At 46.0% G+C, this 26,166-nt stretch overlaps 6 protein-coding genes across 9 annotated transcripts; 3 read left to right on the top strand and 3 right to left on the bottom strand.

Annotated features, from left to right (window-relative positions):
* The first annotated feature begins 26 nt into the window (after window positions 1-26).
* On the top strand, window positions 27-1,974 carry LOC6605340 (2-amino-3-ketobutyrate coenzyme A ligase, mitochondrial). The gene is made up of 4 exons (XM_002030140.2): window positions 27-168; window positions 529-725; window positions 785-1,646; window positions 1,708-1,974. Exons 1-4 carry the CDS (start codon window positions 132-134, stop codon window positions 1,863-1,865), a joined length of 1,254 nt encoding a protein of 417 aa, XP_002030176.1. The 5' UTR covers window positions 27-131; the 3' UTR covers window positions 1,866-1,974.
* A 47-nt stretch (window positions 1,975-2,021) lies between these two features.
* On the bottom strand, window positions 2,022-5,222 carry LOC6605339 (kinesin-like protein Klp68D). The gene is made up of 3 exons (XM_002030139.2): window positions 5,135-5,222; window positions 4,212-4,975; window positions 2,022-4,153 (listed from the first exon to the last, which is right to left on the bottom strand). The coding sequence occupies exons 2-3, from the start codon at window positions 4,874-4,876 to the stop codon at window positions 2,464-2,466; spliced, it is 2,355 nt and encodes a 784-aa protein (XP_002030175.1). The 5' UTR covers window positions 4,877-4,975; window positions 5,135-5,222; the 3' UTR covers window positions 2,022-2,463.
* Window positions 5,223-5,413: 191 nt separating this feature from the next.
* Window positions 5,414-7,280, bottom strand: LOC6605338 (spliceosome-associated protein CWC27 homolog). Its single transcript, XM_002030138.2, has 4 exons — window positions 6,656-7,280; window positions 6,099-6,482; window positions 5,833-6,039; window positions 5,414-5,773 (listed from the first exon to the last, which is right to left on the bottom strand). The coding sequence occupies exons 1-4, from the start codon at window positions 7,243-7,245 to the stop codon at window positions 5,446-5,448; spliced, it is 1,509 nt and encodes a 502-aa protein (XP_002030174.1). The 5' UTR covers window positions 7,246-7,280; the 3' UTR covers window positions 5,414-5,445.
* A 338-nt stretch (window positions 7,281-7,618) lies between these two features.
* Window positions 7,619-10,603, top strand: LOC6605337 (trichohyalin). The gene is made up of 2 exons (XM_002030137.2): window positions 7,619-9,018; window positions 9,085-10,603. The coding sequence occupies exons 1-2, from the start codon at window positions 7,694-7,696 to the stop codon at window positions 10,538-10,540; spliced, it is 2,781 nt and encodes a 926-aa protein (XP_002030173.1). The 5' UTR covers window positions 7,619-7,693; the 3' UTR covers window positions 10,541-10,603.
* Window positions 10,604-10,847: 244 nt separating this feature from the next.
* On the top strand, window positions 10,848-26,156 carry LOC6605334 (phosphatidylinositol 4-phosphate 3-kinase C2 domain-containing subunit beta). 3 transcript variants are annotated; one of them, XM_032720184.1, is made up of 16 exons: window positions 10,848-10,900; window positions 11,120-11,284; window positions 12,551-13,617; window positions 13,686-13,738; window positions 15,672-16,385; window positions 16,444-16,532; window positions 16,594-17,227; window positions 17,289-17,859; window positions 17,924-18,563; window positions 18,660-18,905; window positions 18,967-19,403; window positions 19,465-19,857; window positions 19,915-20,115; window positions 24,251-24,599; window positions 24,662-24,811; window positions 24,872-26,156. In XM_032720184.1, exons 3-16 carry the CDS (start codon window positions 12,584-12,586, stop codon window positions 25,049-25,051), a joined length of 5,691 nt encoding a protein of 1,896 aa, XP_032576075.1. In that variant the 5' UTR covers window positions 10,848-10,900; window positions 11,120-11,284; window positions 12,551-12,583; the 3' UTR covers window positions 25,052-26,156. The 3 variants fall into 3 exon arrangements, with proteins under 3 accessions (XP_032576075.1, XP_032576074.1, XP_032576076.1); XM_032720183.1 differs by lacking the exons at window positions 10,848-10,900; window positions 11,120-11,284 and having other exon boundaries at window positions 24,251-24,447; window positions 24,508-24,599; XM_032720185.1 differs by lacking the exons at window positions 10,848-10,900; window positions 11,120-11,284; window positions 15,672-16,385; ... (9 more) ...; window positions 24,662-24,811; window positions 24,872-26,156 and adding an exon at window positions 14,183-14,662.
* Window positions 20,117-23,703, bottom strand: LOC6605335. Of its 2 annotated transcripts, none has more exons than XM_002030135.2 (4): window positions 23,507-23,703; window positions 23,257-23,450; window positions 22,497-22,590; window positions 20,117-22,367 (listed from the first exon to the last, which is right to left on the bottom strand). In XM_002030135.2, exons 1-4 carry the CDS (start codon window positions 23,532-23,534, stop codon window positions 20,473-20,475), a joined length of 2,211 nt encoding a protein of 736 aa, XP_002030171.1. In that variant the 5' UTR covers window positions 23,535-23,703; the 3' UTR covers window positions 20,117-20,472. The 2 variants fall into 2 exon arrangements, with proteins under 2 accessions (XP_002030171.1, XP_032576082.1); XM_032720191.1 differs by having other exon boundaries at window positions 23,257-23,447.
* Window positions 26,157-26,166: the final 10 nt, after the last annotated feature.

Raw genomic sequence — 26,166 nt, 5'->3', positions numbered from 1 at the left:
TGCCCGTCCACGTCGCCTGGTTGCTATTATTCAGTCAAGAGCGAGTCGAGTCGTCGAGCGGATCTGGACACACCAGCCAGCCAGAAATACATTTTCGCGAATAGAAAAGTGTAGGAAAAATCAGTGAAAATATGTCAATTTTCTCCAAATCGCTGCTCTTTCGTGGGGGTAAGCCAATATATCGTATATAGCTCGTCTATTCCATATGGTTGTTTCTAAATGACTTTCCAATTAACAAATAAAGAACTCATATTAAGCCCTATTTATATTGTTTTAAATTTAAAAATAATGATAAGAAAATAGGAAATATATCTATTCTATGTGTATGAAACATGTGCATTTCTATTTCTGTACACCTTGAAATTTTTTTAAAATATTTACATAATTTAAAGAAACAACTAACGTGAAAACATTTGACAAATTCTCTTTAAACACATAAAAATGTATCTTATGTATCTTAAATCTTTTAAATAGCCAAATAAATTACTTTATTATAATAAGGATATATATTTTCGAACTCATTCGCAGTGGGAGGACGCCACTATAGCGCAGCGGCTCAGACTCAGTTGAGGGAGATCCTGGGCACCCAGCTGGCCGGGATTAAGGATGCAGGCACCTTCAAAGCGGAGCGAATCATCACATCTTCGCAGAGCACTCAGATAACCGTGCAAGGCAGCGATAAAAAGATACTCAACTTTTGCGCCAACAACTACTTGGGACTGGCGGTAAGTGAACATGATGCAATCTCAGTGATGTGCTCCTACGAGCTTCTTTTGACCACCAGAACAATCCGGAGATCGTGGAGCACAGTCAGAAGCTGTTGGAGCAGTATGGCGCGGGTCTGAGCTCAGTGCGTTTCATTTGCGGTACGCAGGATATACACAAGCAGCTGGAAAAGAAGATAGCCCAGTTCCATGGGCGCGAGGATACCATTCTGTACGCCTCCTGTTTTGATGCCAATGCTGGTATCTTTGAGGCCATCCTCACACCGGAGGATGCGGTGTTCTCCGATGAACTAAACCACGCATCCATCATTGACGGCATCCGTCTGTGCAAGGCGAAGAAACAGCGCTATAAGCACCGGGACCTGGGCGACTTGGAGGAGCAGCTAAAGGCTAGCGATGCTCGGCTCAAGCTGATCGCCACCGATGGTGTCTTTTCCATGGATGGCAACATCGCACCACTGGCCCGCATCGTTAAGCTGGCTAGGAAATACAATGCCCTGGTGTTTGTGGACGAGTGCCATGCCACGGGCTTTTTTGGCGCCACTGGACGTGGCACCGAGGAGTACGACAATGTCATGGGTGAGGTGGACATCATAAACTCCACACTGGGCAAGGCACTGGGTGGTGCTTCCGGTGGATACACCACTGGACCCGCCGAGCTAATCTCGTTCCTGCGCCAGAAATCCAGGCCGTATCTGTTCTCCAACACCCTGCCGCCAGCAGTTGTGGCCGTTGGTCTGAAGGTAATGGACATGCTCCTACAATCCAGCGAGCTCACCCAGCGCGTTCAGAGCAACACGCAGCGATTTAGGCAGGCCATGACAAAGGCTGGATTCACCATAGCCGGCGAGAACCATCCCATCTGCCCCGTTATGCTGGGTGACGCTCGTCTTGCCTCCAAGTTTGCCGATGAGATGCTAAGTGAGTTGAAAACTTAATCATACCTTTATATACATATATATTAAACTAAATTCATTTCCAGCCCGTGGCATCTATGTCATCGGATTTAGCTATCCGGTGGTTCCGCAAGGAAAGGCACGCATCCGTGTCCAAATATCCGCTGCTCACACGGAAGCCGAAATCGATCGGGCCATTAATGCATTCATCGAAGTCGGTCGCTCTCTGAAAGTAATCCAGTGAGAAATGGATATCTAACTGAGTCCAGTATTTTGAATATTGCATTTATATTAAACGAAACTGCATTTATCTACAAACTTTTTAGTACTTATCCATTACAAAGGAAAGTTAAGGTTATGAGTTTTTCAATCCCCAAAAAGAAGTCACCTTAGAGGTCTCTCTGTGTTTACGGAGTTGCTTTATTTGGTTTATAATATTAACTAAAAATCATTTACTAAGTAAATAATAGACAGTTGCAGCTGGATTTAACTTAAGCTTAGATTGCACTTAATCGAACACAAAACGTACGCATGTTTGCAATTAAATCAATAACAATAATTCGAGTCGAGTAACAAATAAACATAAAAATAATTAAGGAAGCGTGGGGTCGGCTTGCCAAGTCACTCAAAGCACATGGCTAATACAAAATCTTGATAGTTCTATGGCCATTGCATGAGATGACTTAAAACAAAAGGAAACTTTTACAAAGCGTGAAATGTGAGTAGATTGGGCTAAGAGTACCGAGGTGTACATATTGCGATGACTATGAAATACTTTGGTTAGTGTTGTGTTTGCACGACAATGGTTAGATGCAATTCAATTCGATTAAAATCGTTTGTGATTATTTGTTGACCAGGCCGCGGGCTTTGGGATACGCCGAAGCTGGCTTCTTTGCCGGCAGACGGCCCGTGGGCGGACGGCGGTTCGAGTCCAGATTTGAGGCGGCACTTGGCAGCCCCCGGCTCGACTTAATGTTTCGAACATTGGGTATGGAGCTGCCCACAGCGGCGCCAGCACCTGGGCCAGCTCCTCCATTGGCATTCGCATTGATAATGTTCTCTAGACGGCTGCGCAGTGAGTTTGTGTGCGAATCCACGATATCGATATCATCTCCGCCCGTTTGCATGGCTTGGGCGAGCACCGCCTGCAGCGAGGCGGAAACCTTGGGCGTACGGTACTCCTGGGTGGTGCGACACGGCATCTCCAGCTCGTAGTTCACGATGTTCTCGCTCTTGAAGCGTAGAGAGCTCGGTGAGTTCGATTTGGCTTCCTGCAGAGCGTATTCGGAGGTGGGCCTTCTGCGCTGAGGATGCGAAACCGGTCGCTTGCTGCTGAACTTGCCATCACCACCAGGAGGCGTGGGCAGCGACATCGAAGAGAATTTCCATTCCTCCTGCTCCTCGTCATACTTGGCCTGCGTGTACAGGCGTTGCTTTACCTCGATGGGCACAAAATTGTCGATGATTAGGAGCTGGCGTTTTAGCTCCTTGACCAGCTCGTTCTGAGCCATCTCGAGTTCCCTAAGATCCTGGTTGTGGTCGGACTTGCAATCGTTGAGTTCCTGCTGGAGAGCCAAATATTTGGCATAGCATTTGGAGAGCTTGCGCTTCTTGAGCTCCACCTCTTGTTCGAGTGAAACATTCCGTTCGCGAATTTCCAGAGTGGTCTCCTCCTGCAGTTCCAGCTGCTGTTGGATCTCAATTTCGCGCTTCTTGCGCTCAGCGATCTCCACCAGCTTCTTCTCCAGCTCAATCTGGCGCTCACTGTACGTGTCCAGCAGGTTTTTTCCGCCGCGAACGAGTTGACCCTCCAATTCTGCCAATTTGGCCGCCAGTTTTGAGTTCTCGACACGCTCCCGTTCCAGTTCCTCGTTGGACTTGGCCACCTCAGCCTCGTTTTCCTTATCCGATTCGGACTCGGCACCCTCAGGATCGCTATCATCTTCCACCGGCTGCTCAATAGTTGAAATCTGCAGAGAGTCCGACATCTCTTTAGATACGGGCTCCTTTTTGGGCTTCTTGACGCGCTGCTTCTTGGCTGTGACCTGCTTTTCACTGCGTTGCTGCTGTTGTGGACCTATAAGCCGTTTGAGTCGCTCGATTTCCTCTTGGTACTCCTTCAACTTGGCGTCCTGTGGGTCCTCATTCTTGATCGGCTGATTCTGGATGGACTTGGCCCGTGAAGCGTACCGCAGCGTTGTCAGCGTTTCGTTATAATTGTAGTTGGATGGTCCAATGTTGGCGATCATAATGGTCTTCGAATTGCCACCCAGCGAATCTTGCAACAATCGGGTCAGCTTTGAGTCACGATACGGAACATGTGGCGAACTTTCTGCCAGGGCGGAGATCACGTTGCCCAGCGAAGAGAGTGCCAGGTTAATCTTGCTGGCTTCCTTCAGGCGCTCCGCCGATGCTCCTGTCTTGGACTGCCGCTCACTGCCCGCCAGATCGATGAGATTCAGTTTGCCCACTTTGATGGTGTTCGTTTCCGTATCGCACATCTCGATTTTGATCATGAAAATGGCGTGGGATCTGCAAGTAAAAGATAATTTATTAACTAAAGATCTGTTTATACCGAACCTAAACTCACCTTGAACTATGCTCATTCATGTTGGTGAATCCCACGGTGCGGTTCTTGTTGCCCACCTGCATCACTTTGATCATGTCTTCGACACTTTTGCAGTTAATGGCGTGCAGATTGGGCACATAAACGCCTGATCCACGTTCCCGGACCTCCAAGTGCTTGGAGTTGGGCTTTAGAAGATCGCGCAGCTCCTCCATATAGATCTCCAGGTAGGATACATCGACCAGAAACTGGAAATTCTCGGTGCGATTGATGTGCAGCCAGATCTGTTCGAAGGTGCGCGGTATGATGCCCATCAGTTCGTCATTTCCGCGTACTCCCTCCATGGTGAAGGTTTTGCCTGTGCCCGTTTGTCCATAGGCAAATATACATCCGTTGAATCCCTCCAAAACGGAACTGACTAGGGGAAAGACCACCTCATGGTAGAGCGTCGTCTGCGTTGCACCCGCATCATAGGCGGCATCGTAGGTGAAAACCTTGCGCTGCTCCTTGTTGCCATCGACCACATTCTGCAGCTCCACAACGCCACGATTCGGATACACGTTGACCACCTCCGGCGATCTTTCCGAGCGTTCTCTGTTGCTCATGGGCCTGCATCTGACCACCACCTGGACGCACTCGTTGGGCGTCTGGCTGCCGCCGGTGCCAGGTCTCCTGCTCTTGGCACTCATCTCCAAATATCCGGAGATCCACAAGGTCCGTGTTAACTGGGCTCTTTTCTGTGGTGGTGACTCAGGCAGCTCCGCCTCAACAAAAACAAAGTCGAGTAGCTGTGGCGACCGAAAACAAATGACGAATAAAATCAATAATTCCCTCCTGACGCAACCTTCTGATTTGGGCACTTCTGTGCTCGATTTGCACGCACAATTTGAAGCTAGTCGGCCACTCGAGCAAATGAGCAAGCCGATTTGGCAATCAACTGCTATTACCTGTTATTTTGAAGCCAATTACTTCACCTTGAATTCGCTTTTTTGTCTCAGCTGCTGTTAACTTTGTCTGGCTCAAACGTGCAGTGTGCCCAGGCTGAACAACGCTGCACCACCAAATGGAGCGAAAATACGGTACTCCCAATAAAATACCGCGCAATTTAAAATGACACACAAATGTGTAAATATAAATTGGTTTATATGACTCTACACATTAATGTACAAAACATTAACTTCCCACCCAGTTTAGCAGATAGTAATATATACAAACACATCGATATGTATTGGAAACATTCTTTTTTTATTGTTTTTCTTTACACGTCACGTTTACTGCTTTTTGATTTACCCGAACTCGATTTACTAGAGCCAGTTTCACCCCGCTTACGTTTATTTAGAGGATTTCGTGGATCGTAGGCATCGTACCAATCGTCGCCCTTTTTATTGGCATCTTTAGCCAAAACTGGTGTCGTACTATTAAAGTTTAAAGTGTGTGACAACCAATCGTCGCCGATTATTTCCTGTTCCACTACGCGATCGTCTATATCCTTCGGTTCCGATTCGCCATCATCAGAGCTTGACTTTTGCTTCAAGTTATCCAGTTTCGTTCGGAATTTGGAGAGTAAGTTCAGTGTAAATGCCTCCCTGAAATTTAAAAAAATATGTCAAATCGTTTAAAAGCGGTTTAAGTAAATATATCCCACCTTGACTGTCCCTTCGGCTGAAGCTTTACTTTGGCGGTGTACTTCTCCTTAGACTCTATAAAATCGTTAATGTAATGGTTTTCGCTTGACCCCTTGATTTCGGTGGACTTTGCTGCTTTCTCTTGTCCATTAACTAGTTTGTCTTTGCTCTGCTTATCCATTTGATACTGCTTTTTCAGAGAAGCGATTTCCTCACGGATCTTGGATCTAAAATACATAAATTATATGACTTTAAACATGATAAAACCTATTTCAGTATAGCTCACTTTTCCTCCGAGACTTTTCGACTTTGTTCTTCCTCCCTTGTTAATAAAACATCCTCGTCATCCTCAGAATCAGACTTTTCCTCAACTGGCTGAGCTTTCTTGTCTGCTACACTCTTTGATCTCTTGGACAGTTTCATTTTGATGAGATCCGAACTAGCAGTGGACGGTTTTTCCTTGACACTGTCCTCAGGACAATCGTCGGACAAGTGCTCTTCGATGTCGGCCTTTTCTAGTTTGGGTACACGAATGGGCTCCTTGCTCAGCTTGGGATCATCCGCGACGTCGTGCAGGGATTTCGCCTTACCGGCGTTCTGTTTAACATAGACGTTGGTCTCCTCCTCGTCACCTTCGGCTTCTTCGCCAAAAGATAGCAGGCCGAAGTTTCTGTTGATTATATTGAAGCGTTAGCAATGGTATTAGAGACTTCAGTATATGGTAAATAAATCAATACGTTACAGATACGCCGCATTATTATGCAGTTTACAAAGCCAACATTAATTGTTTTCACTTAGTAATATGTTAACAATGTGGTATCCCATTTAAAACGTAAATCTTACTTGACTCCTTGTCGCTCCTTCTTGGACTTTTTGCTCTTCGTGGAAGGTTGGGAGAGAATACGAGGAACGATATCATCGAATGGGTTCGAGAGGACCTCCGTAGAAACGATGCGATGGGCGTGCATCGGTCGTTCCTGGTGATCAACGATGCCTTCCTCCAGCTTAAGCATGTTGTAGATGGTGTCGCCGGTGATCTTTCCGAATAGTGTGTTCTTATTCTGCAGCTCCGGCGTAGGAGCAAATGTGAAGAAGAATTGGGAGCCATTGTCATCCTTTCCAGAATTTGCCATGCCCACAAGGCCACGACGCGTGTACCGGAGTCGGGAGTGGAACTCATCCTTGAAGGGCTGCCCGTATATGGACTCGCCGCCGGTGCCGTCGCCATTAGGATCACCTCCCTGGACAATAAAGCCCTTGACCAGCCGGTGGAATTCGGTGTTCTTGTAGTAGCCCTCTAGGCAGAGTTGCACGAAGTTGCGGCACGCCTTCGGACACTCCCGTGCCCACAACTCGATGTCTATGTCGCCCACAGTGGTCTTAAGGAGCACCTTTCCCGACGTGGGTGGTTCCTGGATGTAAATATTGCTCATTTTCCAACAAAAATCAAAACAATATGAACGACAGTGTGACCGCACTCCACGCTTTACAAAATACCAACGAATACTCGAACACTTTTTTTTTTAAATATTTTATATAAATAAAAAAGATAATTTTAATTAAAATATAACAATTTAATGTGAAGCTAGTTTGACTTTATTTTTTATTCTAAGGTTTCATATCTGTAAGCCTCCATTGGAAATGCTATAAGCTCTCATGAAAAGAAAATTACTAAAACCTGAATTTAAACGTATTTTTAAAAAATATGTAGTTATAGAAATCCTAAAACATTTTTATACGATATTCCCTTAGTTAATATTAAAGCCTACTATATACTGTTCGATTATTTTCGTTGCTGTAGACATTTAAAATTCGTTACTAGGCAACCGTATCGTTTTCATATCAATAGTCCTTACTTTTTACAATTGGTTATAATCCAAAATGAATTTCAACGACGATCCGCTGGCTGAACTGCTCAGCGATAATAGCCTGGATAATGACAACTTCTTTGAGACGCCAGCGGGAGTGGGTCACAAGAAGCCAGCCAAATTGGCGAAGCCAAAGGGAAAACTGGAGGATTTGTTTGGGATTCAGGAGGAGACGGAGGCGGATGTGCAGGGTCAGGGAACGGGTGCCCGGAAGACACCCAATGCCACCAGCACGCCGAGAATTGTGAAGCAGAAGCCATCTATCTCACTGGATGATGATCTGGTCGAGGACGATGACCTGGGTTTCGATCCCAAGCGACCCAAGAGTGGCGGCGCCAAGAGGAACCTTTTCGATGATCTGTTGACCAGCAACGCGGAGCCCAAGAAGAACATTTTCGATGAGATTCTGGCGGGCGATGCTGTCAAACGTCCGGCCACTAGCAAACCATCCATGTCGCGCCAATCCACGGACACCACCACGGACAACTCGCAGGCGAGGCCCAAGACTTCCACTGGCAGAAGAAGCTCGGCGCAATCGGCCACCATTAATATGAATGCCGATCCGTTGGGTCTCTTTGGCAGGGATACGAATGCTACTGTTTCGGGAATGTCCACTCCCGTTTCCAAGAAACGGGGAGTCACCGCGGATTGGCTGGGTCTGGAGCAGGAGCCGGATCAGCGACCAACTACACCTAAAGCGCAGATCGCCAAGGCACAGCCCTCCAATGAAAGTCCTTCGAAGAATACAGCCGACATCCTGCGCCTGCCCGACTCCGATGAGAACGATATGGAGCAGGAGGCGGAAATGGCCGACGTGCCCGCTCCATCCGTCGTCTCTGCCGCCACCCAAAATATCCTCATGCTGAGCAATCTCAACCTGGAGAGCAGCCACAAGTTCAATGCCCTGCAGCAGCAGGAAGCACAATTGGTGATTGCCGCCCAAATGAAGAGTCAAGAGCGGACTCTATTGGAGATGCAGCGTCGCCAAGAGGATCAGGATCGAAAGTTCCAGGCATTAATCCAACAGCAGCTGCAGCGACAGCATCAAATGGAGGAGCACATAAAAGGGCAGCAGGAGCGGATCAACATGCACCTCCAGCTGATGATGTCGCAGCCAGTGCGTGTCCAAGAAGTTGTGTCCGCAACGCCGCTCGTTGAGCAACCGGAACCGGAAACGAAGGAGCCCCACAAGGCAACCAGTCAGGAACAGGAGCATTTGCTTCTGCTGGAAATGGATGCCAAGCGCAATCTGCTGGAGAAACAGCGACTCGACGAGCTGGTGGCCAACATGAAGGTCAACTATGAGCAGGAGATCGAAATGATTGATACTTCATATAAGTAAGTTTTAACCAGCTGTTGGAAAGAATAATGCAAATAAGTAAGAGAATTTTATTTGATGTCCAGAAAACAAATCAAGGTGATGGAGGAGCACTTGTCCGTCGTAGAGAAACGACTCAAGGACGAGAACAGCGAGTTACGGCAGTACTACATCGAAAAACTGGAGAAGCAGAAGGAGGACTACGTGGAGCAGATCTCCAGCCTGCGACAGGATCATGAGGATGAGGTGCGCAAGCTGCGTCAATCCCACGAGCTGGACCTCGAGGGTATTCGTCAGGCCAAAATGGTCGAGTTGTCGGCGGTGCAGGATCATGGAAATTATCTGGACACACTGCGGCTGGCGTCCAGCAATCTTCAAGAACTTCGTGACGGGATGAGTGACAACCAGGAAAGGGAACGGCAGTTAGAGGCGCGAGAACGTCGCCTCGCCGACCAGGAAAGGCGTCTAAAGATGGACGAGGAGACGGCCGACGAGGAGAAGCGCCGCCTGATGGAACTGGTGAGCACCTTGGAGCTGCAGCTGGGCCGATTGTCCAAGGAGTCCGCCGAGGAGAACTGGCAGCTCCGTCAGCGAATGTCCAGCTTGGAAGCGGAGCGCAAGGCTTTCGAGCGCGAAAAGGAATTCCATCGAGAGCAAATGCAGCGGGATGAGAAGCGTGTAGAGGATCTTAAAGCATTACAGCTTGCCGAAATGGACCGACTGAACCACGATCTCCAGCAGGAGCGCAATCAACTGGCAGTGGAACGCCAGCAGATGGAACTAAGACAACAGCTCAATGAGCACGGCGACCCAGACAGAGATCGCCGGGAACTGGAGGCCCAACTGCAGGTGGCACGCGAAGCCATTCGGCGGGCGGATGAGGAGCGGGATCGCTACCACAAGCTGCAGCGCGAAATGGAGCAGCGCAAGCGCCATCTTCTGGATAAGGAGAACGCCCTGAATCTCAAGGAGGACGAACTGGGCCAAGCCACCGGCGCCTATCGCCTGGCCACCAGTCGCCAACACTTGGCCGAGCAGAAGGCTAAGGAGGCGGAGCAGCTGCTCCAGGCCAAGCTTAAGATCATGGCCAAGCGGGGCCAGGAGATCGGCGAAAAGGAAGCCCAGCTGGCCCACGAACGAATGCTGGTCGCGCAGGATCGTATGGCACTGGTCAATCTGAAGAAGCGAATTTCTCGCAGCAGGTGTGCCATTTGCAAAATGGGTGCGGAATCGGCGGAAATCGCCCAGCGAAGGGCAAATGGAAATCCATCAGCAGCCACCGATCTTCAACTGCCCCAAATGACACCCAGCCATGCGGAGCTCCTGCTTAAAATGTCCCAGGAACCGGGACAAGTCCAAAGTGACATTGTGGATCGAATGCTGGACGAGAACATCGAAGCCTCATACCGCAGGATGTACAATGCGCCGCCCAGTAGTTCCATCGACGATCCCGACTACCTATTGACGTTGGCTGGTGGGCTGGACGACGACTCCAAGGTGGCCATGGATCACGGCCTAAATCTCGACGAAGCTTTTTTGTAGATACTTTTGTAGATACATTTGTGGAAGCATTTATAAAGGCAATAAAACACTGAGATAAATAAATGTATTACTTGCCAGTTATTATATGTTTTATAAACAAACTATGAAGATACCAGTTATGCATATCGCTCGAAATTTAAGTAGATTTCTTATTCGTTACAAATTTAAAAAAAAATTGAATTCATAGAAAAGTGAAACCCCGCTAAATGATTAGCCAATACTCAAACATCTGTTCGATGTATCGATAGTTGCCAAAAAAATCGATTCGTGTACCATCGCTACTGCTTGTTGCATTCCGTTGTGTGTTATTTCGTGCCGTTCGTGTATGAAGTTCTTGCGCACAAGATATTGTTTGTTATTGTAAAATAACTGATTTGTACATATGTGATGGTGCAAGAACATCTAAGAAAATAACGTTTTGTTCAGTATTTTGGCGTTGTGTCTATTCCGTCTTTTGTCACTGTTTTCTGTTCGTGCTTATGTGTGCGTGTATGTTCGTTTCGCATGGATGTGTTAGGTGTATAGGTGTGTAGGAGGATAAGACAACTCTCCTAAAAACAAAAAAAACCTTTGGTTAAGTTTAAGCAATTGTTATTCGTCAAATATAACAACAACCAAGGGGACAAAAGGGAAAAACTATTTACCGGATGGTCAATGTTCGTAGCCCAATCAAGGGAATACCTGAACCAAAAAGAAACTAGTAACGGGTATAAAAAGCAGCGGAGGTGACACCTCAAAAAGCAAGTAAGTTGGCAATATGCGAATGAGAATCACAAAGCAGAAGTCAAGTCTGCATATTAATGACTATCTCCATTATCATTTGCTTTCGCTCTTCCACCGATTTTCGTTGTTTTTAAATTTCATTCTTACGTTCTCCGGAATAAGTTGGCATTCAATTGGTTTCATTTATTGCTTATGAATAACACTATTATTATTATATATTTTTTTGCAATCTATTGATTTACCTTAACCTTTGCCGCAAGGAACTCTCTCTCGTGCTCTCTCTTCCTCGCCTCCTATTCCTAGCCGGTTCGCATTTTCTTATCTTCCATTCCGTCCCCGTTCGCGACACGGACTGACACACACACTAGTGCTTTTGTGGGTGTGTTTATTTTAAACAGCTGTTTCCTATCTACATACGAGATGGAAAAAAATCAAAACGCTTTCTTGCTGACATATATATGTACGCTTATATCGCATATATATGTATATTTGTGTAAAATCTGGGAAATCAGTACTCGCAGCATTCATTCACGCAAATTGATGCCGCCGCTATTGTTTGTTTTTATTTATTTATTTACAATCGCGCACTCAATTGCGCCTTTTTGCGCCACTCTGCTGCATCGCAATCGCAAATTTGGAGCGCTTGGATATGGTTTCTATGTGCAAAGTACACAAGTATTTACCACATTTGTATGTATAAACAATGAGATACATAGTTTTGCCGAGGCCTGTACTGAATGTCGAAACTCTGCTTATCATACTTAATATCATGCTTACATAATGATGTTCGAACTTTTCTATTAGAAGTTGATATCTTCTTGAATATGAAGTTAATTCTTATTCCTGCCCTGTCTATCCAAAATCCTAGTAATTGCGTTTTAAATGTAGTTATCATATCCTTTCAACCATTTAGAAGCTTGCAAATCTATTAAAGCGATCAATCTGTTTTTCCCTATTTTCTGAATCATCACTGCCCGCCGGCTCATTATCGATCGCGAATATTTCTTTGCAGCTTTAAAAAAAAAAACAGTGATAGGCACCCCCACTCTGTCGCAAGTGGTCTTCCCCCCATCGAATGGTATCTCACCTGTTCTTCGTACCGTTGCCATTTACACTGCATAATCACTTTTATCACCGCCTGTTCGTTATCGCAGAGATAAGCAATCCGAAAAGCAAACACCTTTGGTCACCACGGGAACAACAAATAGGCATTGGAAAAGAAAATACGAAAATAATTTTAACAAAATTTGGAAAGCGCTCACATTTTGTTCTGGTTCCCTTTCGCAGCTCAACGGACCGGACGCTTCAGACGAGGGGATAATGTCAAATCAAGCGCATATCGACTACGACAAACAATTCCAGGATGACCTGGCCAAGGCGACCGCCCTGAGTCTGGAGCAGCATGCCCTTGATGACTACAGGCGAAACAAGAAGTACGGCTCCGGGTATCAGCAGAGCTCCACCCTTGCTAGCCGAGATTACCAGCCGGCGCATCGTAGTCAGAGCCTACATCAACCACGACGGCACTCGGAGGTGCATCAGGTGGCCATCAGTCCGGAAAATGCGGAACGATCGCGTACACCGCCGGCCCAGGGGACGGATAACGATCTGATCTGCTTCGCAAGTCCCACCAGCAAGCAGCCAGAGAGTAGCAGTCCCTTTGGCAAACTTATTGAAGATCTGCAGCGGATGCAGCCGACCAATCCGCAGTCAGCCCTGGTGCCAATAGGTCCAGTTGCGTCGGCTTCAATTCCTCCTCAATACGGGTTTCCACCTCACCAGCAACGTCCAACAGCTGCTCAGCCGTCACCGTACGGCATGGCGGCAGGTGGAGTTGTGGGTGGACCGGCTTACGGTGACCTGCAGTTGGTGCCTTACCAACCGGCTGTCCAGCAACAGAGGCCACTAAACAACGAGGAGCTCCAGCGGCTGTACAGCATGCCTGCTCAAATGGCCGTGGTTCCAGTGCCGCAGCCAAACGCCTATATGTACTATCCCGGAGCTGTGATTACACCATATACGGCTCCCATAGTTCCCGGATCGGCTGCTTTTATGCCGCCGCAGTATCCCGCACAGGGATATGGCTTTGGAGGTGCTTACACGCACATGGATTTGAGGCGACCCCAATCACAACCAGCTCCTCAACAAACAGCACCGACAACAAGTCATCATCACAGCCAACCGTCCAACCATTCCACTTCCTCCTCCGCTGAGGCCAATGGAGTAGCCTTCCAGGCGCGTCGCCAAGTGCCCTTGACTGGTAGTGTTAGCTCCAGTAGCCACACCGGAAACAATGGTCATTTCTCTGGCCCACGCAGGGGCAACGATTTGATCGACCTCAACCACGAGGACTAGTATGTATCCACTAGCGTTAGCAACTTATTGGTTTGTGTTCTTAACATTCGTACATCCTGCTTTGCAGCTCCCGTGTGAGTGTGCTGGAGGCATTCGATCCCCTGCTAAACGACAATACTGGTAAGCAGCCTCAATGTTGTAATTAACGTGTAGCTCCCGGTCCTCGTTGAAATCCCCCCGCATTTTTCGCACCGTAAACTAAACTTGAAATACAGTCGAAAACTCGTGTGTTGCGATTCTTGGCCAGAGCATTCATTTGAGCTGCAAATAAAAATGATTGGCATAATAAAATTAGTTGATTTTTCATCTGAATCTCTAGGAATAAATTGAAAAGAACTGAAACAAAACATTCTACCAAAAACTTGAATAGGACCAAACACACGATTTTGTATTTGTATGGTATTTACTAATAGGTTTTATTAATTTTATATTTATCCCATTATTTGTTTTGCAACAATTAGTTTGGCTAGATGTACGAGATAATTTTTAGTATTGCCCGTAGCAAGTTGTCGCTCGCTTTTAGTTAAGAATTAAACTGAATGTTTCCGTTTCTCTATATTGCAGTGTCGAAAAAGTAATCCATTTTAATTGTCCTCTACTACTATCAGTACTACTACTACCAAAAATGCAAAAAAGCAACTACTTTACACCCACAACAACTACACCATCTAAAGGGTTTCGGGTCAGATTGGTTCGTTTCGGAGGCAAAGACAGATTAGTGTCTATAACAGCACTTACTTAGAACCACCTAATTACACGAAAATACTAAAGTAATATATATACATATATGTGCCCTCATATCGAAATTCGTGCCTTCCTCTGTTGACGGAACAATTTTGAAGTCAGCATATATATCGATGTCCAAAATGTCGTTCAAAACTAGTTCGCAATGTTTGGAATTGGTTTTTATGTATATTCCCGCGACTGAAAACTTCAAAATTTAAAAGAATTTAACGACTGTCATTTAAGTGAAAAGTGATCAAATGAGAAGATTTAGTCACTTCTTTTTTATAACCATGTTTTACGAAATGAACACATTGTGATTTGCTGCTACATATATCCATTAATACACTTATATACAAAAAATAAATACATACATATGTTTAACTCTATCGTGTACCATTGTGAGAGAACAAATAAATAATTTCATAAACAAATTGCAGTCTGTTGTTGTTTTATTATTCGCTTGCTTCTATTTCCCATTACAAGATTAAATAACGCACATTCACGCTTCTAACTAATAATTGACAATAGATTTGAAGCTTTTCGAGCATATGTATGTATTTATTTATTACATTCTGGGGAGATTGGAAAATCAACTAACTCTTTACTATGATTTGCATTCAAGTCGTTGCACTTTTGTCAAATTACTTGTACGCTTACCCTTTCTTTTTTGCTGGTTTTCTAAGTTCCCCCCAAAGTAGCAACGCATTTCAAACAGATGTATTAACCAAACGCTTTTAAAATTACGACGTGTTTAGCAAATAGCTTTCCCTTTTGTGGCAAATGAAACAGATGTATGGGCACCAGAGGGGACAGATTTAGAATGAATATAAACAAAGCGATTTAAAAATACACACTTAGGTACAGTGATTATACATTGTTAGCACATACGTTCTTATATATAGCAAGTCATTAACATACGCAAAAACTACTTCTTGGGGTTTTTTAGACTTACTCTTTTTATATTTTTGATATATACGACCTTATTTTTAAGCAAATATCGAATGATATTGGTTCCACTGTACTGGGTCAGCGTGGGCGAGGAATGACAGCAATCACAATTAGCTTTTAGCGATGGCACTCGCCTCGGATTTGTTAGCGTAGATTTGCGAAACGTTCTCGCATTGCCAGTGGTGCTAGTCCAACCGATCCACATCGCACTGCTGCGACTTTAGGGGCCGTCTCATTTATTTTTGGCCACACGATGTGATGTGCCCGGATTCTCGCAGTAGTAGACCTCGGCTCTCGAGCATATTTGCATAACTACTGGCGATATACCCGGTGGGAACTGGATTTAACCCGGAACTGATCATGCACTCACTACTTGCAGGCAACGACACCGCCTCCGACAGCACTTCCTACTATGCGGAATACGATCCCTTTGACTTTCTGTACAGCGGAGATGCAGGAACCCAATATTCCGATCCAATGTATGAGGCAGTCAACAGGTGGGACAAAACTGTGGCCACCGTGAGTCCGAATGTCGGTCTGATCGGTTGGCGCCAAGATTTTCTGAGCAAGCCATCTACATCTTCATCGCAATATGGTGTTGCACCGCCAGAGGAGAGTCTGAAGCTTGCGGAGAACGGATCTGGAAGTATATCGCCTCCTCCGCCGTTACCGCCCAGGAACCAGCAGTGCTATGAATCAAACCAGGCACCCATGCCGGTCTCCAAGCCTCCTCAGTCTTCTGTTTTGACGGACAGCTACACCTCCAGCATTCCGGCCAACGTGGTGCTGGACCGGCGGAAAACTTGTACACGCCTGTACGAATTGATCAGCGACCAGCGCACTGATGATCCCGAACTTTTGGAATTTTACCACATGGTAAAGGAGGTGAGGGCGCGCTATCCGCACGACGATGCGCCCACCAATGTGGGACATGTTGTGGCCGCCGAGTTTAATTACCATTACATGATGGACACCAGCATCAAAGTAATTGTGCATCCGGCTCTAAACACACTGCAATCAAACGTCCTGGCTGCGTCCATGGGCAAGGAACAGGTTAAGGGGTATGGAATGCCAGTGACATTCACTTGCGATAGTAAGTATGATACTAAAATGTTTGAATGCCTCTTTAATGTTTGAATTTTATCCAAAAGTTGACTCGGTTGTGGCACAGGTGGTGGCACAAGCTTTGGCCTCGCTGGAGGGACAAGTCAAAGGTACCGTCACAGATTATGCCGTCAAGGTGGGTACATTAGATCGAAGGTTTTTGCAAACTTAAAATTGAAATAATTCTTTATCCACAGCCCATTGGTCTTCTGGAGTGGCTGGCACCCACCTCGAGACTGAGCCAGCTGGAGTGCGTCCACAATAGCTTCCAATTGGAGAAGGATGTACATTTGGGCCTGTGCCTTAGTACGACGGCAAACATGCAGGCTATTGCACGAACAGAGCGGGATGATGACCACGATGCGGATTTGCTGCCGGAACATCTTCTTCCCAACGAGGTGGTGCCGATTGTGACCTACGACAACATGATGATACTCATCGAAACGCTTGAGATGGAGATTGACAAGCTGGAATCGGCGGCCGACGGAGTACCCGGACGGAGTGTCGTGAGCTGCTCCGGAGTTGTACAAGCAGTGAAGGCCATATGCGCACTGCTCGGTTCAATCGACACAATGGAAATTGCACGATGCGTTGCCGATCTGAAGCGCATTTGCGAGGTGGAGCAAAAGAAGTACTCGACGGGCGCTAGTAACCCAGAGATTGTGAGTGACTACGGTGATTACGCCCAAGTTGTTCTCCGCCCGCGCTCCATGCTGGAGCAGATCAAGGTCAAGTGCAACGAGCTGCGAGACGCAGTGCAAGAGCTGGTTGAGTTGTACGCGAATGTTTTCCGTGTGGCATTCTCTGTGAAGACGCCCGATTACTCAACAAGTAAGAGTGCTGATGGGAAACTAATTTCCTTTGTTTACTTAACTTATGCGTACTTTTACAGCACCCATACCCATTTCCTGTGTGTCCAAGCCAATTGTGGTATGCATTAGCTGCCTACACAGGCCGCTGACGAATTGGAAGTTCGACGATTACTCCCTGTGCGTACAAATCGTTTATGGAACGCGCCTGCTATCGAAGCCGAATGTGCTGACCTGCTCCAACGATACAAGTGGAGGCCTGTTTCCACGTCTTAACTTCAGTGCCTGGCTGACTTTCGATCAGCATCCTATCTGCACTCTGCCCAGAGAGGCCCGCCTTACGTTCGTCTTGTATGGAAAACAGGCGGCCACTGAAGGCGAACCCAACTCCGAACAGAATGGAGAGAGGCGTCAGGTGACCACTGAACTGGGCTGGTGTTCGATCCAACTATTTGACTTTAAGCGAGTGATGATCTGCGGCCCCTACTTACTGTCTTTATGGCCACCAATGACGGATAAAATGCTTGGACCAGCTCCGGCGCGAGGCTGTCATCCGCAACCCGACTTTTGCCCTGTTTTGAGCATTGAGGTACCTCCGTATGGAGGACGCATTGAGTTTCCCGAGCACCAGGAGGTGCCAAAACCTGCACCACAGTTAGTACACCATATACATAAATGGTTAAATATAGTTCTGACGAAATCTTTTAATCCTCGCTAGCTACGATTTTGCCTCTCTGGATGCCAATCTTCAAGAGGAGCTGCTGGACACCGCAGAGCTGGGCTACACAGGAGCCACAGAACGACGTGAAGTGTTCTGGGAAAAACGGCTCTACCTGCAAAACTATCCCAATGCCCTGCCAAAGGTTCTTCATGCCGCCCACAGTTGGGATTACGCCAATTTGATCGATTTGCATGCGCTGCTACACTCCTGGGCACCACTCTCGCCGTTGCAGTCTTTGGAGCTACTTCTGCCACGATATCCGGATGCTAAGGTTCGCGAGAAAGCCGTGGAATGGATCTCCAAGATGCCCAACGACCAGCTCGTCGACTTTCTGCCTCAATTAGTGCAAAGTTTGAAACATGACACATACGAAGGCTCGGCAATGGCTCGATTCTTGCTGTCCAAGTGCCTGGAGTCACCGCGCTTTGCCCATCATATGTATTGGCTGCTTGTGCACAGTCTGCCTGACGATCCTCACAACTCTATTGGAGCAGCGATGGTGGATCAGGAGTATGACGAGTCCCAGGTAACCCAGGTCCGTTACTACCGCCGGAACAAAATGATGCTGCGTGCTTTAATGGCGATTTGCGGCGAGAAGATGCTCCAGCGATTTATGTACCAGCATCGAATGTGTCAGGTAACTAAATTTCCTAAAATATTAAAGAAAATTGGGAGACCAGTCTGCGCTCTTTGTTTAATTCGTGATTATTAATTATATGTTTTGCTTTCACAGAAACTTACTACTATTGCGGAGTCGGTTAAAGAGGCTAAGGAGTCGATGCGTCAAAAAAGCCTAGCCGCAGGCATGGACGAAATTCACCAAGACTTACTGGAGCAGCCCACTTGCCTACCGCTGGGACCAGAACTGGAGGTATCTGGAGTGAGTGTGCGTAACTGTAGCTACTTTAACTCCAACACGCTGCCGCTGAAGATCAACTTTGTGGGACCTGATGCCGAGTCCTTACCGGCTATCTTTAAAGTAAATATTTATCTACAAATGATATGTATAAACTGGTCTATATAACTATAACCTTTCATAGTGCGGAGATGACCTGCAGCAGGATCAGTTAACTATACAGCTAATTAGGATTATGAACAAAATGTGGTTGGCCGAACGATTGGACCTGAAGATGGTCACCTTTAATTGTGTGCCAACGGGATACAAGAGCGGTATGATTGAGCTGGTTAGCGAGGCGGAAACGTTGAGAAAAATTCAAGTAGAGTGCGGTCTGACGGGGTCCTTCAAGGATCGCCCCATTGCCGAGTGGCTAGGCAAGCAAAATCCCAGTCCGCTCGAGTACCAGAGTGCGGTGAGAAATTTTACGCTATCCTGTGCTGGATACAGTGTGGCCACGTATGTGCTAGGCATCTGTGATCGTCACAATGACAACATCATGTTAAAGACTTCGGGTCACTTGTTTCACATTGACTTTGGCAAGTTTCTTGGCGATGCCCAGATGTTTGGAAACTTCAAGAGGTATTGAAATTGATAGTATTTTTAATTCTTAAAGCCTTATACATATTATTTCTTCTCACAGAGATCGCACCCCATTTGTCCTGACTTCCGACATGGCTTATGTCATAAATGGCGGCGATAAGCCCTCCACAGACTTTCACTATTTCGTGGACCTATGTTGTCGAGCCTTCAATATCGTGCGGAAAAATGCTGATCTGCTATTGCACACCCTGGCCCACATGGCTACAGCAGGCATGCCGGGAGTTAACTCCAATGCTGTGCAATATGTACGTCGCGCGCTATTGCCATCTCAATCGAATCCCGAGGCGGCGGCCACGTTTGCCAAGATGATTCAATCCTCGCTGAAAAGCTGGTTCACGCAATTCAATTTCTTTCTACACAATCTGGCCCAGATGCGTTTCACCCCAGACGAGGGATCAGGAGAGCTGCTTTCATTCGTGCCTCGAAAATATACGTAAGTTTTTATATCCTTGAGTTGATCACTTTTATCTACAAATATCTCCGATTGCAGAATGCAGCAGGATGGTCGCTTGAAGATTGTAAAGGTGGTGTGTTTCCAGAAGCACTACAGCATGGAAAAGTTCTATATGTATATTCTGGAAGTGACGCGACATGGACAGCCCGATCCGACACATTTGTTCCGGTCATATCGGGAATTCACCGAATTCCATCAGAAGTTATGCATGCACTTCCCGCTGGTTAAACTGCACAGGTAAGTGTTAGTTTGTTTATTTTTTTAGACTACAAGTAGTGTTATTCGTTTGATTCGCTTTCAAAACTAAAGACGTGCTGACTTCTTGTGTCTATCAGGCGCATTATATAGACATTAAATAATGGCAAAAATGTGATTCGCTATTGATTCACTTCCCATTGGAGAGTTTGAACTCATTTTTTATCTTTAATGGATTTCCTGCTATTACTTTCTTATTTTATGTAGTCAACATGATATGGCAATTTTTTAGTGATATGTATGAACATAAATAGGTCATAGCCATTTGGCTAAATTTAACATATAGAATACTGTATTTACTAAGGAAGTCAAGACGTGCGGCAGTTTCCTGTTTTCGGACTAGGCATCGGTATGGTTTCTAACAGCGTTTGTCCTAAGTGTCGCAGTCATGGAGCGATGTTGGCTGATAGCTCGCCCAAAGCCATCGTCGTCATCACTGTCTTCCTGGGAGACCTGGGATCCGAATAGGGTGGGCACTCCAGTATTCCTCGGTTCAAAAATGATCGAACGCTGCATGGGAGTTGGCTGTTGCATCGGCTCATCCTCTTCAGACTCATCACCTGACGTTACCACCTCGGCGGACTGGTAGTACTGCAGATTATCCACATCAAAGCGGACTTTGAGCGATTTCGGATCTCGTTTGGCAGGTTCTGGAGCTGATCGTGCTCCCTCCTCCCCATCGGTATCACTGGAACTGGAGCTGGGTAGCTCATCAGGTTGATAGCACGCAAGGGGAGAAGTACTACCACGAACATTGAGGGATCTGACTGATTTGGTGGACCTGGGCGCAGGCTGAGGAGCTTCACGCTCTGATGGCACCACTACAGCCATTTCCTGGCACAAGGCTTCAAAATTGTGGATTTCATTGGTCTGGTTGACTTGAGAACCGTTTATCTCCACCTCATTAACATCCAGATCCGCGTATAGATCCTCAATGCTGTTTACATAATTGGATGTCTTGGACCTTTGTTGCATTACCTCGGTGTAGTCGGGCAATTTCTGACCGCTCTTTGCAACATCCAGCCGCATCAGGGATTCGTAATCTGGTAGGTAGGGCAGACCAGGATCGTAAGGCGGTGGATCTATAATGGGAGCTGGCGGTTCAGGCTCGAAGATATCCATTCTCGGCTCTATAAGCTCAAGTTGATGGAACAGGCCCTCAACCTGTTCCACATTGTCCAGTCTGACGGCAGCCTCATTTAGCGTGGCCTCCACAGTGGGCACTTGCTCTAAGCTATTCGGATGGAGGGACCAATTGGGCTCTGGCACTTCCACCATGCCGTCTAGGTTGGCAAAGTTCTCCCAGTCCTCGTCGATGCTCTTGCCAAATCCTGGTGGACTACTGGCCGCCGGCAGCTGCAGCTGATCCAAATCCAGGATGTCGGCTTCGTTCATCACGAATGACGAACGTATTCGCACGAAATCACTGTCGTGCTCACCTTGTGGTAATTCAAGGTTTTCAAATAGGCCATTTTGAAAAGTGGACTGTATACTAGGAGTCGCTTCCGCTTCGGGACTTCCTGCTATTATTTCCACGACAAAAGCTGAGTCTGTATTGCTGGGTCGCCGGAAGGGATCGGGATCATTTGGTGTTTGCGGTTCATCTTTCGATTCCGTTTCTTCCTTTGGTATGGCTCCCCTATGTACCACAGCGGTAACTGACATTGCTCCTCCCAAACCGTCATCTGGAGTCAGTAACTCAGGAACAGGATCCTCAGGAGTGAGAATTTCCGGCACATCATCCACTGGCTCGAACTTCACGTAGCGGCCGCTGTTCTTGCTTCGCAACTGAGTTGGTCTAGTGGCCGCAGTCGTTGGTTTTACACTAAACAACTCGTACTTTTCAGCAAAGTGATCGAAGTTGGGCATTCCCAGTTCGCTAGGAGGCTCGGGAGCTGTGTCGACAGAAGCTGCAGCTCCCGAAGGCTTGGATGCAGCAGCTCCTCTCATGGTCCTAGGAGGTGGAGCAGGCAAGGATTCTGGTATCTTAGGTAGGGAAACTACCGAGGCAGTTTCAGCTAGTACTTCTGATTGTACAGGCGGAGAAGGCGGCTTGCGGGTAGGTGGAGCGGTGTAGAATTCATAGTGCTCACTGTGCACCTCCAGTCGTTGGTGTCGTTGTACCTCCGACTTCTCTCGATAGGAAACTGGTGATTCTTCCGTGGATTTGGGCTGTCTTGGGCTGGCACCATATACTTGCAGATTTGGAACACTGCCACTGATGAAGTTGTTTCCTGCAGGGTGGGATTTTGTTTAAAAAATAGTTTCCAAAGTGAAAGATCGTCGAACCATTCAATATCTATCTCTAGTCAGAGTATTTCGACTGTAGTTTCAATTGAATGGTTTCCATTTGCTATCTTCACCTGTCGTTGCTGATGCCGATGGCCATGGGCTTTCGAATTCCTCGAGATTGCGACGTCGGAACACTCCATGGACAGCGGTATCGGTGCCGTTAACCTGGGGAATTGCACAAATTGTACTTTAGGCTATTACGATATTCGGAATTATATTAGCATCGAGCAACTCAGCTGTGGATTCAGCTGTTTGGGCTGTTCACTTGCATGCGTCACCGGTGGACGTTCTAAGTGGTTTACACATGACCACAGACACGCCAGCTCAGACGACTATTAAAACACGCTTATATGATAAGAGGGGATTTTGGAGCCTTTCCTTTCCTTTTAAGTATATATTCTCATAGATGAATAATTAATTATTGAACTTCGATTCTACTGTCGTCCTAACCCTGTTCCCTTAAGATATTCAATCGATTTCCTTCTCACTATAAGCACTTAAGAATTTGAATGTAGAACACCTATTCTACCTGAGATCCAAATAAGGGAAAGCTTGCGATTTGCATTCCTCACGCCCCCATCGCTATCTTCAATCCCCAACTTACACACTCTCTAAAATCATATAAACGCAACACCTGCGAATGTTTGTGTTTGTATTTGCCCTGCCTTATCAGAACCACTCGTCGCTGGATCGCTGTGTATCGTACATACAGATATACATATGTATGAATATTGGTATGGCTATAGCTTCAGTTGTGGTAGTATCGGTATCACATTAACCTTTATTAACTGCGTGCATCGGATGTTAAGTTCTTTTGATTTGCATACGCACCTGCGATTCGAAAGCTGCGTAACGTGGCGGCACTTGCTGCTGTTGCTGCTGCTGCTGCCGCTGCACCTGCGATCGCTCGAAAGTCAGCCGCCGCCGGAAGCCGAAGAACTTGATCCCCAGCAGCGCGAATATCAGCCCCATGAGCAACATGGCCGATGCGATCAGTGGACCAACAACAACGGCCTGTTGACCTGCTGGGGAATGATGGGGTTGGTGAAAAGTGCGGGCATCTTTCGAGCTGGCCACCTACCTTGGCCCACATTCTTCAGCTGGGCCATGTCTGCGTGTCTCACCAGCAAATCTGTTGGCTCGGCATTCTGGATAAAGTCGCTGGTTGGCACAGTCGCCCTTTGTTTTGTGGCCAAAAGTGTAATGAAACTTCACCACGTCGCTAATCGGACCGCTCTCGGCTCCGCTAACCAGCTCGCTCGTCGACTGATTGAGCGCTGACGTTGGCGCTACCGCTTTTGGCAGCGTAGTCGCCGCTTATCGGAGCGATTCGGCCCGATATCGTTTACTCGGCCCGCTCTTCATTCACCCACTATATGGTATCTGCTGCTCTCGGGCTCTTCGGTTCTCCGATTGTACGATTCTACCATTCTCCGATTTGGTGAAATCAGTCTGCTTCATTCGTCGATTTATCAGCTATTAGCGGTGTTACCTCAGTGACATGGGCTTCGGCAGTGATAAGCAATCGCGAATTTGTACTATGATTTGTCAACGCACCTTGACAAACCACTGACTATATAAACACCATGAAATGTAATAATAACTTGACCATTAACAGCTGCAGCCCCATATTTTCGGCGATAAAAGTCGCCTTGAATTTGTGAATAATGTGATAGTGTAAACATTTAATTATGGGCTTACACTACCATTTTGATTTGATTACAGCGTATCAAGTTTTAATTATTTGTAATGTAGGAAACAGCTTAGTTTATGATTACAATTCGTTTACTTACATTTTAATTTGAATGTTTTCAATCTATTTAAGTCTGCCGGCTGGTGTGCATGTGGGCCGTTCCAACATCAAATCCGTGGCAGAAAAACGACTACCTCTTATACAGCGATTTTTGAAATCGCTGTTCGATGCGTCCGAGGAAATAGCCCATTCCGAGCTCGTTTACACATTCTTTCACCCGCTGCTGCGCGATCAGCAGGAAGCCAAGCTGGGAATGCCGAAGATAAAGGGTAAATTACAATGCACTAATTTCCAAATTGAATTGCAATATTTATTTATGGATTTTGCAGAGGTGAAGCAACAACCGTCGCGGGATAATCCCCACGAGATTGGCCAAATACGACTATCGCTGCAATATCAACGCGGCGTACTTACTGTGATGGTAGGTAGATGGTAGATAAACACCAATTTAATCAATATTAATCGAGCGTATATGTATTGCAGATACACCACGCCAAAGGACTGCCCATGTTACAGGGCGGTCAGGAGCCCAACACATATGTGAAGTGCTACCTAAAACCGGATCCCAAAAAGGAGACCAAACGCAAGACCAAAGTGGTGCGCAAGACCTGTGTGCCCAGTTTCATGGAAACAGTAAGCAGAGGCAGATTATCCTGGATTATCTTTATAATTTGTATTTATAAATCTTTTTAGTTGGAGTACCGAATGCCACTGAATATTATTCAAGAGCGCCGCCTTCAGGTTACGGTTTGGTCGCACGACACGCTGCAGGAGAACGAGCTGCTTGGAGGCTTCGAAATGGATCTGTCGAAGCACGACCTGCGACAGGAGCTAGTCGACTGGCATCGCCTGGGCGCGGTGTCCAGGAACTGACCAGATCCCAGGGACGAGCTCTTCTGACTCTCTTGGACACTCTGCCTACCGACAATCAGGCCTAGGATAATGCAATACTAATATATGTTTGTGCCTGTCTTCTTTCGATCGCAATAATACTTACTTACTCAAAGTGATTGTACATTCCATATACCAATATTATAAATAACAAAACAGTAGTAGTATTATTTCGTAAAATGTGTGCCTCAGATGTAAATATTTTATAACCACCGCAAACAACATTCTTTTGGACATCTAAATGTAATTATAACTATAAATTATATCTTTGCACATGCATTTGGTCACATAAATTTTAAAATCAATCAAATTTATTGTGCACCTTGGGAATTCAGAAAATTAAATATATTAGTAATTTGTTTGTATCGTTCTGTTGTCGTCACCTGGCAATTGTTCTTTTATAGTAGTTAAATATAAAAGTTCAGTATTATGGCTAAAATTCTATAAGAGATTATTAAAAACCTTCAAGCAGCTCGCTGGTCTGTAATATCTAAAATAAAAACTTGCACGAAGAATAATCATTACTAACTTTTTTGCACTTTTCTAATTACTTAAAGTAAATAGAGAACAACAATTTCCTAAAGAAATTAGGCATTGCAAGCAGACTAACGCACAGATACAGATGTTTTCTGATTGTAGTTTATTTCTCACTTAATATTCACCAAATTGCTTTCAGTGTCTCAATGAGATGGCGTCCAAAGCAAACGCCTGACTGGGTCTTCAATCGACCCTTAACTGATAACAACAAATTTACAAAGTTATAGGGAATTACTATCAGAGAGAACAAGAACTAAAAGTGTCTTAACCAATTAAACGAATATTGTAAAATATATAATAAGAGCACACACACAAACCGCAAACAACAAATTATATTTTTATAGAAAAAGAAAGATTCAAGAGCTACATCTGCCTGAGCATTTGAAATAGTCCTTTGATACCGATTAAAAACTACCTAAGAGGTATCTAATGTTTTTATAAAATTATAATTGCTAGGAAAAATTCAAATTTCTGTAAGTGTTGAGGAATCGTAAAAATGTTAGCTGGCGGTAATCACTTTTGGCACAAATATATGAGCATAAAAAATGTATACAACCGAT

Source organism: Drosophila sechellia, chromosome 3L (genome assembly GCF_004382195.2).
Source record: "Drosophila sechellia strain sech25 chromosome 3L, ASM438219v1, whole genome shotgun sequence".
Lineage (NCBI taxonomy): Eukaryota > Metazoa > Arthropoda > Insecta > Diptera > Drosophilidae > Drosophila > Drosophila sechellia.
This window is presented reverse-complemented; position numbering and strand designations above follow the sequence as displayed.